The sequence below is a fragment of the Oratosquilla oratoria genome, chromosome 26 (assembly GCF_046742065.1).
Source record: "Oratosquilla oratoria isolate Oo_2021 chromosome 26, ASM4674206v1, whole genome shotgun sequence".
Classification (NCBI taxonomy): domain Eukaryota; kingdom Metazoa; phylum Arthropoda; class Malacostraca; order Stomatopoda; family Squillidae; genus Oratosquilla; species Oratosquilla oratoria.
The window spans coordinates 32,674,398-32,687,304 of record NC_134802.1 but is presented as its reverse complement, the minus strand read 5'-3'; the positions used below and the strand labels follow the sequence as shown (position 1 = coordinate 32,687,304).

The 12,907-nt window shown below is 45.0% G+C and overlaps 1 protein-coding gene across 5 annotated transcripts in view; it reads left to right on the top strand.

Moving 5' to 3' along the window:
- Positions 1 to 11,681, top strand: part of LOC143039458 (glutamine-dependent NAD(+) synthetase-like) — a 51,443-nt gene extending 39,762 nt beyond the window's left edge. For 4 of the 5 annotated variants that reach the window (XM_076209550.1, XM_076209548.1, XM_076209547.1 and 1 more), the window contains exon 14: positions 10,127 to 10,263. In XM_076209550.1, the coding sequence (XP_076065665.1) occupies positions 10,127 to 10,201 (75 nt within the window). In that variant the 3' untranslated portion in view covers positions 10,202 to 10,263. Of the gene's footprint in view, positions 1 to 10,126; positions 10,266 to 11,542 lie in introns of those variants that run through there. The other variant, XR_012967638.1, reaches the window with a different exon arrangement.
- The last annotated feature ends 1,226 nt before the right edge of the window (positions 11,682 to 12,907 follow it).

The window sequence follows — 12,907 nt, the reverse complement described above, 5'->3', positions numbered from 1 at the left end:
ATTGGTTTGGTTTTGACCAGTCATCCAGGAGTAGCCATGGGAAAAAAAAGGAGGAAGGGGTGGTGAATAGGAGTAGAGTATGTGGGGATGAAATGAGTGGGAGTGGATTTATGCCTTTTGATTTTGGCTGCCTTCCTTTTAAGGGAGAAAAAACTCTTTGTATATGTATGTATAGTTTTATGTCGTGAACTCCCTCTATCAGGAGTCTAAGATGGTGCCCCATGCAGAGGTCTTTGTAGTGTGGAATTTAATGAACCATGCCCATGGTTCAACACGCTGGCAGCAGGGATTGAGGTACCATCACCTTAACCTCAGTCACAAATAGTGATGGTATAACCTGCTCAGCCAGTATCTCTTTTAATTTCTGCTATCTTGCTGCATTGGTTCTGACTCAGGGCAGTGAGCGTGATACAGGGATGACCCGTCATCCAGGAGGAGCTAAGATGAGATGGGGGAAAAGGGTGGTGTAGGGGAGTAGAATGGGTGAGAATGAAGTGGGGAGTGGATATATGCCTTTTGACTTGGGCTACCTCTCTGGTAAGGGGGAAAAAAGCCCTTGGTATTATATAAGTATAAAAGTGTCATCATTTCTCTATAAACAGAGTTTTCCTCAATCATAGACAAAAATGATGTGTGGCTCTGGTCCGTAGGGGCGCCCCATATAGACCCTAAAGTATCGACTGCATGCTACTTTACCACAGTAACAAGCAGCCAATACTACGACTGTCCCTCCGTTATGCTGTCTCCCAACCCTTGTTGCTATACTGTACCATTTCTCTGAGTATTTTCTTTTTCTGTGGTGGGGGAATTCCCTGTGGTGGGGGAAAAGAATACTGCCACCAAGTATTCCCACTTGGATCGTAAGAGGCGAGAAAAAAGGGACGGGGATTGGGACCAGGCATCCTTCTCCTTGTAGCCCCACAGGGGAAATTCCTAAAAGCAAAGGCAGAGGCATAAGAGGGGCTGGAAGGCCTCGGCCCAGCACCCTAAGGTTTGGGTCTTTTAATGTGCGTGGATGTGGTACAGATGAGAGTAAAAGGGAAGAGATAGGTAGTATGTTTGTGAGAAGAAAGATGGATGTGTTGGCTTTGAGTGAAACTAAGCTGAAAGGGAAGGGCGATTGTAAGTTTAGGAGTGTAAATGGGAGGTTATCAGGAGTGAAGAGAGGGCGAGGGAGGGAAGGGGTGGCTATACTAGTAAGTGAAGAGATAGGTAAACGTGTAGTGGAGTGCAAGGAGGTTTCCTCAAGGATAATGTGGATGAAACTGGGAAAGGAGATGTGGGTTTTTGTAAGTGCATATGGGCCTGGCAGTGAGAAGAATGTGGAAGAAAGGGAGGCCTTTTGGATAGATTTAAATGAGTGCATAGAGGGTTTAGGGAGAAGTGTAAATGTAATAGTACTGGGAAACCTAAATGCTAGGGTAGGAAAGGAGCCAATTGATGGAGTGGTTGGGAAATGTGGAGTTCCAGGAAAGAATCGTAGTGGAGAGTTGATGGTGGAAATGTGTCTAGAAAGAGAGTTGATAGCAAATACAGTGTTTCGGAAGAAAGTCAAGCATAATTACACATGGGAGAGGGTGGTGGAGGGAAGGGTGGTAGATAGAGCACTAATGGACTATGTAGTGGTAAATAGGATTATGATAGGAAGAGTTAGGGATGTACATGTGCTAAGGGGAGAGGGTGGGGGAATATCAGATCATTTTCTGGTGGAAGGTAAGTTGAGAGTGGAGGACAGATGGAGGAAGAGGAAAGGGACAAAAAGTAGGGAGGTGCTTAGAATGAACTCTTTAAACGAAGAGGTAAAGGAGAAGGAGTACAAGAGGAAGCTGAAGGAGGAGTGGGAGGGAGTGAAGGATAGAGTAGAGGTAGGTGTGGAGGAGGAATGGGGGTGGTTCAAGGAGGGAGTCACAAAGTGTGCAAAGATGGTGTGTGGAACAAGAAGGTCAGGAGGAAATAGAAGGGAGGGTAGTGAATGGTGGGATGAGGAAATGAAGAAGGTTGTAGAAGAGAAGCGAGCTTACACAGATTGGTTACAAAATAGGATGAGGGAGTCATATGAGACATACAGGGAAAAGAAAAGAGAAGTAAAGAAAAAGGTAAAGGGGGCAGAGAGGAGAGCAGATGTAAAATGGGGTAAGAGTATGACAGAAAATTTTGAAAGTAATAAAAAGATGTTTTGGAAAGAAATTAAGAGAGGAAGAGGAGGTGAATCAAGTAGAGAAGAAAAGGTAAAAGGTGCAGATGGAGAGATGATAATGGAGGAGAAGGCAGTAAGGGGAAGATGGGAAGAATATTTTAGGGAGTTGCTAAATGTGAAGGAGGATAGGGAGGGAAAGATAGCTGCAGTGGGAAATGCTAAGAAAATGAGAGTGATGAGTGAGGAAAATGGAGGAGAAATAAGGAAGGATGAAGTGAAGGCAGCAGTTAAGATGATGAAAGCAGGTAAGGCACCTGGTATGGATGGATGTCATGCAGAATGTCTTAAAAAGGGAGGTATAGTGATGGTGGACTGGTTGGTGAGGTTATTTAATGTTTGCTGGAGAGAAGGTAGAGTGCCAGAGGACTGGAGGAGTGCTTGTTGTCATGCCCTAAGCTCAGTTTTTGTGTGTTACATCAAACTCTAAAACAGAGTTTGAGTAATTCATACAATCCAGAGTCTCAGAGAAGAATCGCCCCTTTATAGATACATCCAACACGCCAAGGATAAAGAAAGAAGATATACAAAATCACTGAAATATTTATTAACACAACTAGTGAGAATATCTCTTACTTACAAGTACCGACAATGCGCAGAGGTCGAGTGCGGAGGGAGCAGCGTGGGTGACCTCACCCCCTGATTTATACCCCAACCGCACAACACAAGTGCTATTGCCCAATGCCAACTTATCTTAATATACATTTCCTATCCCTATCCACCCAACTCCACACATCCATTACTTCCTTTATTTATGCATGGAGAGGGTTCACAATAATTCCCTAGCTTATACCTTAACCTACAAGACAATGAGGTAGAAAGGAGGGGATGCACTACTTCGCCTTCTTCTCGATTCACGCACCCCTTGACCTCAGGTAGCGGGCGGCGTTGGCTTCGTATCACTCCGCCGCTTGCCTACGAGAGCTTTCGCGCACGTTCCAGGTCAACGGCCTTAGCGGACAAGGAGTCATTGTTCATTCTCACACAAAGGGATAGCATAACACAGTGTAATTATGCTCAAGGAATAAATATGTCACATCACGAGTATGAACCCAGTGTGACGTGACATACATCCCCCTTCACCAAAAAAAAATGTTCAAACCTGCGAAGCGAGGGTTGAACATTTTGTGTCTGGGCGTGATAGGGCATCAGCGATCATGTTACTCTTCCCTGAAATATGTTTAAGATTTAAATCGTGACCCTGGAGTGCTAGCGCCCACCGAGCCAACCTATCACTCTTAGTCTTCCCTTCTATAATGTACTTAAGAGGATTATGATCACTAAGGACTATTACCTTACCATCTAAAAACACCTGGAATTTCTTTAGCGCTAACACGAGGCTGAGGGCCTCCTTCTCAATTGTGGAATACCTAGTCTGATAATCCTTGAGGACTTGAGACATAAAAGAAATAGGTCGCATGGAACCATCCCTTTCCTGAGCCAACATGGCACCTACAGCCGCTTGGCTTGCATCGCATAAGATGAAAAAGGTCTTGCTATAGTCAGGAGCCACCAAGACGGGACGACTTGAGAGAAGCCTCTTGCACTCATCAATAGCTGCATTTGCGCCTTCATTCCACCTGAAAGGGTTACAAGAGAGCATGCGGGTCAAGGGAGCGGTCACATCAGCGAGGTTTGGACAATACCTTCTATAGTAGTTCACCATACCCAAGAATCTTCGGATCCCCTTCTTCGTCTTTGGGACCTGGAACTCTGCAATGTCCTTCACCTTAGCTTCCACTGGTGAGATGCAATTCTGGCCAACTTGGTGGCCCAAGTACTCGATGGTACTCCTGCCAAAGGAGCTCTTTTTCAAATTTACGGTGAGATGGGCTTGGGCCAACCTGCCAAGCAACTCCTTTAGCCTGTGAAGGTGATCCTCCCAACTGTCAGAGAAAACTACGATGTCATCTGAGTAAGCCTTGACACCGGGTAACCCCTCAACTATCCAATTGACCAGGCGCTGGAAGGATGCTCCGCTATTCCTCATTCCAAAGGGGGTAACTTTATATTGAAAGTGCCCTTGTGGAGTAACAAATGCGGAGACCTCCGATGCTCTACTTGTAAGGGGGATTTGGTGATATCCCTTCATTAGATCCAGCTTGGACAGGAACCTAGCTGCTGCAACCTCCTCAATGAGGTCATCAATTCGTGGAAGGGGGTAGGGGTCTGCCTTGGTCACAGCATTCAGACGGCAGTAGTCAACACACAATCTCCACTCACCTCCGGGTTTCGGAACCAACACAGCAGGCGAAGCCCAGGGGCTCGTGCTTGGTTCCACCAACCCTTGTTCCATGAGCTGCCTGACTTCCTCCTCCATGATTCGCTTCTTCTGGGGCGACAGTCTATACGGGGCTTGCCTCACGGGTTTCGCTCCATCTTCTAGGACGACGTCATGGTGTATCGCCTGTGTAACGGTGGGGTATGGGGAAAACACATTGGCATTCTCGCGTAGCAGCGCTCTGACCTCTTCCCGCATTTCTCCCTCTAGTGAGGATAAGGACTTCTCCTCCGCCTCACTAGTGTTTGATCTGTCCAAATCATAGAACAGATTTAGGTTATCAATGTCTGAATCCAGGCTTCCATCATCTCGTCCCATCTCGATTACCCCAATTGCACCCTCTTCTACCATTCCCCTGAACTCTTTAAGGAGGTTAATATGTACTTGTTGGACCCCAGACTTTCTCATTGGATTTATTAAGACATAATTATGGCCCCCTTTCCTTTCAAGTACCTTGAATGGTCCCTCATATTTTGGATGTAATGATGATCTTTGAGGGGATAGTACAAGCACATAATCCCCTGCCTTGAATTCCCTCTTAACAGCTTTCCTATCATAGTATTCCTTATAATTCCCCTGAGCATTTTCAAGGTTCCTTTTGGCTATTTGCCTAATTTTCCTCAGTTTTTCAAAATTTGCACCCACTAAATTAGCGTATTTGACATCTCCCTCTGAAACCCTAGACAAAAGTTGTTCATACAGGGCAGCGAGGGGCTCCCTCGGGGCCCTACCGAACATTAAGTAGAAAGGGGAAAACCCTAGTCCCTCATACGTGGTTATTCTGGATGCATACAATAAAAGGTCGATACCCTCATCCCAGTCCTTCTCAAATTCCAAGATGAAGGCTCGGATCATGCGTTTCAAGGTTCCATGGAACCTTTCAAGGCTCCCCTGACTTTGGGGATGATACGCTGAAGCGACTACATGCTTTATATTGAAGTTCTCCAGAGCACCCTTAAAAATCCCACTTAGAAAATTTGTGCCTCTATCACTTTGAACCTCCCGATGCATACCCATTTTACTAAAATAAGACATTAGGGCCTTTGTTATTGTCTTGGCCTTAATATTTGACAAAGGGATCGCTTCAGCGTATCGAGTAGCTATGCACATGATGGTGAGGAGGTACTGTTTCCCCGACTTGGTCTTTGGGAGGGGACCTACACAATCGACAACCACCTTGGAGAAAGGTTCCTCAATGACTGGTACTTGGCACATAGGAACCTTTCTCGGAGTATCATTGGGTTTCCCCGTTACTTGGCACACCGCACATTGATTGATTAGTTCCTTGATATTCTCTGACATCCGAGGCCAGAAGAAGTGCGCCGATATGGCCTGTTTGGTTTTTGAGATCCCAAGATGGGCGCATGTGAGTTCATGTGCGATCTCAACTATCTTCCTTCTCATCGCCCGCGGCACTACAATTTGTAATATATTATCCCCTCCTACCTTATCAGGGGTCCTGTGTCTTCTCAGGATCACGCCGTTTTCAACGATGAATGCTCCCCTGCCATTCTTCTCCTCCTTTTCCACACTTCGGCGTATATGGGGGTAGACTAGTCAGTAAGGAAAGGGAATATACATACAGACAAAGGCCGGACACACCACAAGAAAAAGGTAGACACTATTATAGAGAGGAAGGTAGGGAGACCCCAAAAATGGGAAGAAGATATAGTATGGAGTCAGATAGGATTGGTTATGAACGGTTCCCACAAGAGAGGGGAAACTACTACGACATGATAGACGATATGGACAGGTTTAGGATAGGTAGGGATCCCAGAGTAGAATCGGGGAACGAATATTATCCTAGGAGAGGACTGGAGACATGGGGGGACACGAGTGGGTGTGGAACAGGACATCACACTGACCATCAAGCGGGGACCTGTAGTGGGGGAAATGACATCGACAATATCATTAAAGCTTCTCACATTATAGCTAAATTTAATGAAGAGGACCCAGATTTGTTTTTTTCGTCATTTGAAGGCCTGGCTAAACAATTAGGATGGAGAAGGAACATTTGGCCAGTCATGATAAGATCAAACCTCCCCCCTAGGGCATTAGCAGTGTATAATATGTTTGACGGGGAGGGAGTCTATAATTATAGTCAGATTAAAGATGAAATATTAAAGGTATATGAGGTTACCCCGGAGTACTTCAGGAAGAAGTTTAGGGAAGAGGAAAAGGATGTCAGCAGGGGCTACGTCGCCATGGCCAGGAAACTAAAGGGCGATCTCGCGAGATGGATGCGTGCTGAAAATGCGGTCAGTGCTGAGGATGTATTAGAAGTATTTGTCAAAGAACAATTCATAAACACGCTAAGCAATGAAGCCAGACTGCATGTCACCACGCAGAAATGTGATACCTTAATGGATGCGGCTAGGCTTGCTGAGAATTTCTCGTTGCGGGTTAACGAAAGTCAGGGTCAAAAAGGAAGTACCACTCGACAATATAGAGGCGCGAATGCGGTTCCGAGCCAAAGGTATGCTAGACCTCAGGTAGGAGATAATTGGAGGAAGACACAAAGGTGTCCCAGGTGTGGAAGGTACGGGCACAGATTACAGGAATGCTTTGCTAGGTGGTCTGAGCAAACCTACAGGCAAGAGATGGGAGAGAAGCAGTCCAAACAAGGGATTTTCTGTGTACAGGAAAGAGAGTTATGCCCTAAGCTCAGTTTTTGTGTGTTACATCAAACTCTAAAACAGAGTTTGAGTAATTCATACAATCCAGAGTCTCAGAGAAGAATCGCCCCTTTATAGATACATCCAACACGCCAAGGATAAAGAAAGAAGATATACAAAATCACTGAAATATTTATTAACACAACTAGTGAGAATATCTCTTACTTACAAGTACCGACAATGCGCAGAGGTCGAGTGCGGAGGGAGCAGCGTGGGTGACCTCACCCCCTGATTTATACCCCAACCGCACAACACAAGTGCTATTGCCCAATGCCAACTTATCTTAATATACATTTCCTATCCCTATCCACCCAACTCCACACATCCATTACTTCCTTTATTTATGCATGGAGAGGGTTCACAATAATTCCCTAGCTTATACCTTAACCTACAAGACAATGAGGTAGAAAGGAGGGGATGCACTACTTCGCCTTCTTTTCGATTCACGCGCCCCTTGACCTCAGCTAGCGGGCGGCGTTGGCTTCGTATCACTCCGCCGCTTGCCTACGAGAGCTTTCGCGCGCGTTCCAGGTCAACGGCCTTAGCGGACAAGGAGTCATTGTTCATTCTCACACAAAGGGATAGCATAACACAGTGTAATTATGCTCAAGGAATAAATATGTCACATCACGAGTATGAACCCAGTGTGACGTGACACTAGTATAGTTCCACTTTACAAGGGAAAGGGGGACAAGTGTGAATGTAGTAGTTTCAGAGGGATTAGCTTGTTAAGTGTAGTTGGGAAGGCTTATGGGAGGATCTTGATTGAGAGGATTAGGAGAGGAACAGAGGGAGTAATTGGTGAGGAACAGTGTGGATTTAGGACAGGTAGAGGTTGTGTAGATCAGATCTTTGTGGTAAGACAGATATGTGAGAAAGCTATAGGAAAGGGGAAGGATGTTTTCTGGGCCTTTATGGATCTGGAAAAGGCTTACAACAGGGTAGACAGAAAGGCATTGTGGGAGGTACTGCAGATATACGGGATAGGAGGAAAGCTTTTGGGAGCTGTCAAGAGTTTTTATGAGAGTAGTAGAGCTTGTGTCAGGATTAGAAATGGAGAGAGTGAGTGGTTTGAGGTGAAGGTGGGACTTCGTCAGGGATGTGTTATGTCACCCTGGCTGTTCAACTTATACATGGATGGGGTGGTGAGAGAGGTGAATGCAAGGGTAGTGGGTCAGGGATTGGAGATGGTTAAGGAAAATGGAGAAAAGTGGGAGGTGAGCCAGCTGTTGTTTGCGGATGACACTGCGCTTGTGGCAGGATCGGAGAAGGGATTGAGGAAGTTGGTGACAGAGTTTGGGAGAGTGTCTGATAAAAGAAAGCTAAAGATAAATGTGGGTAAAAGTAATGTGATGAGATGTACAAGGGGTGAAAGTGGCAGTAATCTGGAAGTGTGCATTAAGGGAGAGCAGCTGGAGGAAGTGGATAGTTTTAGATATTTGGGGGCAAATGTGGCTGGAAAAGGTGGAGTGAAGGTGGAGGTAGAATGTAGATTGAGAGAAGCGAGTAAATGCCTTGGTGGTTTAAAAAGTGTAATGAGGAATAGAAATTTGGGAATGGATGCTAAGAGGAGACTGTATGAAGGAGTGATTGTGCCAACAGCACTGTATGGAACAGAAACATGGAACATAAGAGAGGAAGAGAGAAGGAACTTGAATGTGTTTGAGATGAAGTGTCTGAGAAGTATGATGGGGGTTACTAGGCTAGATAGAGTGAGAAATGAGGAGGTGAGGAGGAGAACAGGGGTGGAAAGGGAGCTGGGAGATAGGGTTGATGAAAGAGTATTAGGATGGTTTGGACACATGGAAAGAATGAGTGAAGAAAGACTGGTAAAGGAGGTGTGGAAGGCGGATGTGGAGGGAGTAAACATGAGGGGACGTCCCAGGATGAGATGGATGGATGGGGTGAAGGGGGCTTTGGGGAAGAGGGGAATGTCTGTTGAAGAAGGATGGGAGAGGACAGAAGACATGGGTGAATGGAGAATGGTTGTATATGGAAAATGTTGTGATGCATGAAGTGGAATGGACGGGGGAGTGGGGGGTGGTGTGGTGTGTGTGAGCAAAAATTTTGACGCAGCCCGAAAGGATTTCTCCCCGTCCTCTCCTTTATATGGGGGGACGGAGAGGGGGGGTCGCCGATTTAATGAAGCGGCCTTGCTGTGGATGTACGGTGTCCTGGACACTCCTTCTGACCCAGGGCAGTGGACAGGGTGCAGGGATGACCCGTCATCTAGGAGGTGCTAAGATGGGAGGGAGGGCGGAGGGGTGTGGAGTGTTTTCGGGGATGGAATGGGTGGGAATGATTATATGCCTTGTCCTTTTTGGCTACCTCCCTGGTAAGGGGGAAAAAAAGCCTTGGTATATGTATGTATGTATGTATGTATTATATAAATAGACAGATCCCTCCTTTCTACTGCCCTCATGTCTCCCTTATCTCTGACTCCACCTCATTAGTATGATAGTGTCCCAAAGGATAATACATATACCAAAGGCTTTTTCCTCCTTACAAGGGAGGTAGCCAAAAAACAAAGGCATAAAAGCCATTCCCACCTATTCCATCCCCGAAAACACTCCACACCCCTCCGCCCTCTTCCCTCCCTCTCATCTTGGTACTTCCTGGATGATGGGTCATCCCTGCATCTTGTCCACTGCCCTGGGTCAGAAGCAGTGTTGCAAGACACAGCACACTCACAGCAAGGCCGCTTCATTGAATTGGCGACTCCCCCTCTCCGTTCCCTCATGCAGAAAAGGAGAAGACAGGTAGAAATCCCTTCGAGCTGCATCAAATTTTTCTCACACATACTACCTCACCCCCCATCCCCCTATCCATCACATCATCATCCATATACAACCATTTTCCATTCACCCCTGTCTTCTGTCCTCTCCCATCTTTCCTCAACAGACATTCCCCTCTTCCCCAAAGCTGACAAAAACAAACCAGTATGATACCCAATGTATTTTTCTCTTTACCCACCAGCTCGAGTTCCTGTCATCTAAAGGTGCTGGAGGGGATCGAGTCGAGAGGACCAGCTCTGCTTGCTCAACCACATAAAAGTCTCAGATGTCCTCACATCCTCCTTCTCACCAATCTTCTGTTGCCAGTAACTTAGATAGCAGTAAGTTCTACAAACATCTATTTTAGTGATTTCACAAGCTTGTAAAATTAGATGCTTGAATTTAATTTAATCCTCTGTAGATAATTATGTTAGTTTATCCCATGTTATCTTTAAGTATAATGTACACCCAAACCCTGACATGGAAGTTATGGGACACCAAGACTACTAGATCCCGAGAAATAACTATCAGAAGGTATCAAGATTAATTTCAACACCTAAACAGGCCAAACGATCAAAACAAATCCTGTTCAACCCTATTCCACTTTAGAAAAAAAAAATTTGAACTTGCGAGGGATGCAAATGGAAACCGTAAGTGGTGTGGCTACCCCCCCCCATATAGGGGGAAAAAGCCTTTGGTATATGTATGTATATGAATAGAATATTATGAATAGGGGGTGGAAAGGGAGTTGGGAGACAGGGTTGATGAAAGAGTATTGGGATGGTTGGGACACATGGAAAGAATGAGTAAAGAAAGACTAATAAAAGAGGTGTGGAAGGCAGATGTGGAAGGAGTGAACATGAGGGGGCGACCTAGGATGAGATGGATGGGGTAAAAGGGGCTTTGGGGAAGAGGGGAATGTCTGTTGAGGAAGGATGGGAGAGGATAGAAGACAGGTGAATGGAGAATGGTTGTATATGAATGATGTAAATCACGTGATAAATAAGATATCCAAAACTTTAGGAATTATGCATAAAATGAGAAATATCCTCAATGAAAATACCCTACGTACCATTTATTGTAGTCTACTACTACCATACTTAAACTATTGTTCAGAAATTTGGGGTAATACTTATCAAACTAATCTTCAACGCATAATTACCTCTCAAAAAAGGGCACTGCGTATAATCTGCAATGTAGGTCGTTTGGAACATACAAATAATTTATTTAAAAAACTAAATCTACTCAAATCCAATGACTTAATAAAGTACAAAACTGCCATTGTTATGCACCAAATCTACAATAAACACATGAATCAAAACATATTGAAATTTTACTCAACTTACGAAACTCGCTATGCGACTAGGCAAACAAACGACTTCTTTAAAACTCAATACAGAACAACCAAAAAAAGCCAATGCTTATCTATTATAGGTGTTAACACATGGAATAAACTGGAAAAGGATTTACCTAAGACAAAATGTTTATCATCATTCAAACGATACTTAAAAAAGTCTTTAATCTATAAGTATTAGTATATTGAACACTTCAGGTCCATTTCATGGTTGTATTCATGGAGAAACTGCCCAAGTCTGCCGCTCTTTTTTTTCTATTCCAGCAGGTCACGGTGACCCAGATCTGCGCATTAAGCAATTATCGTCCCGTCAACAATCGACCTGACCTCTCACCTCTCACCTGACCCCCACAAGTTGCGATGCTCGCTCGTGCCCCCGATTTCTACGTGAGGTCGGAGTTAGCGGACGTCGTGACGCATGCCATTGTGTGTGTGTATATATGTGTATGCATATATGTGTGTAGATGTGTATGTACCATACTACCATGTAACAAAAATAAATAATAAAAATAATTTTTTCCTTAAGGGAGAGCAACTCCCCATAAGCTTTGCTTCTCGCTCTCCCTTTTCAACTACCAATTTTGTAAAAAAAAATGTATATATGTATGTCTAATTGTATTTAATATTGTTGAATAAACCTATAATAATAATAATAAAAATAATAATGTTGTGATCCATGAGGTGGAAGGGTGGGGGATGGGGGTGAGGGAGTGTGTGAGAGAAAAATTTGATGCAGCCCGAAGGGATTTCTCCCCATCTTCTCCTTTTCTGCATGAGGGGATGGAGAGGGGGGTCACCGATTTAATGAAGCGGCTTTGCTGTGGATGTACTGTGTCTTGCGACACTGCTTCTGACCTGGGGCAGTGGGTGAGATGCAGGGATGACCCATCATCCAGGAGGTGCCAAGATAAGAGGTAGGAGGGGAGGGGAGTGTGATAAGGATGGAATGGGTGGGAGTGGTTTTTATGCCTTTGTTTTTTGGCTACCTCCCTTATGTTATAAGGGGGAAAAAAAACCTTTGGTATATGTACATACATACATATACCAAGGCTTTTTCCCCCTTACAAGGGAGGTAGCCAAAAAGGGAAAGGCATAAAATCACTCCCACCCATTTCATCCCTAAAAACACTCCACACCCCTCCCACCCTCCCTCTTATCTGAGCACCTCCTGGATGACGGGTCATCCTTGCACCTTGCCCACTGCCCTGGGTCAGAAGCAGTGTCGCAAGACACAGCACATCCACAGGAAGGCCGCTTCATTAAATCGGCGAACCCCCCTCCCCGTCCCCCCTTGCATAAAAGGAGAGGACGGGGAGAAATCCCTTCGGGCTGCGTCAAATTTTGCTCACACATACTACCTCACCCCCCACCACATAAAAGTGGTATATGTATGTATAAATGAATAGGATGGTGAGGGAGGTAAACATGAGGGTACTAGACAGGGTTTAGAGTTGATGAGTGAGAGGTGACACAGTTGTTGTTTGAAGATGACATTACACTTATGGCCATGTCAGATGGATAGACCAAAATAGATGATGGAGTTTGAAAGCATATGTGAGAGGAGAAAGCTGAAAACGAATGTTGTCAAAAGTAAGGTAATGAGATGTACAAGGGGGGATGGTGGGTGAA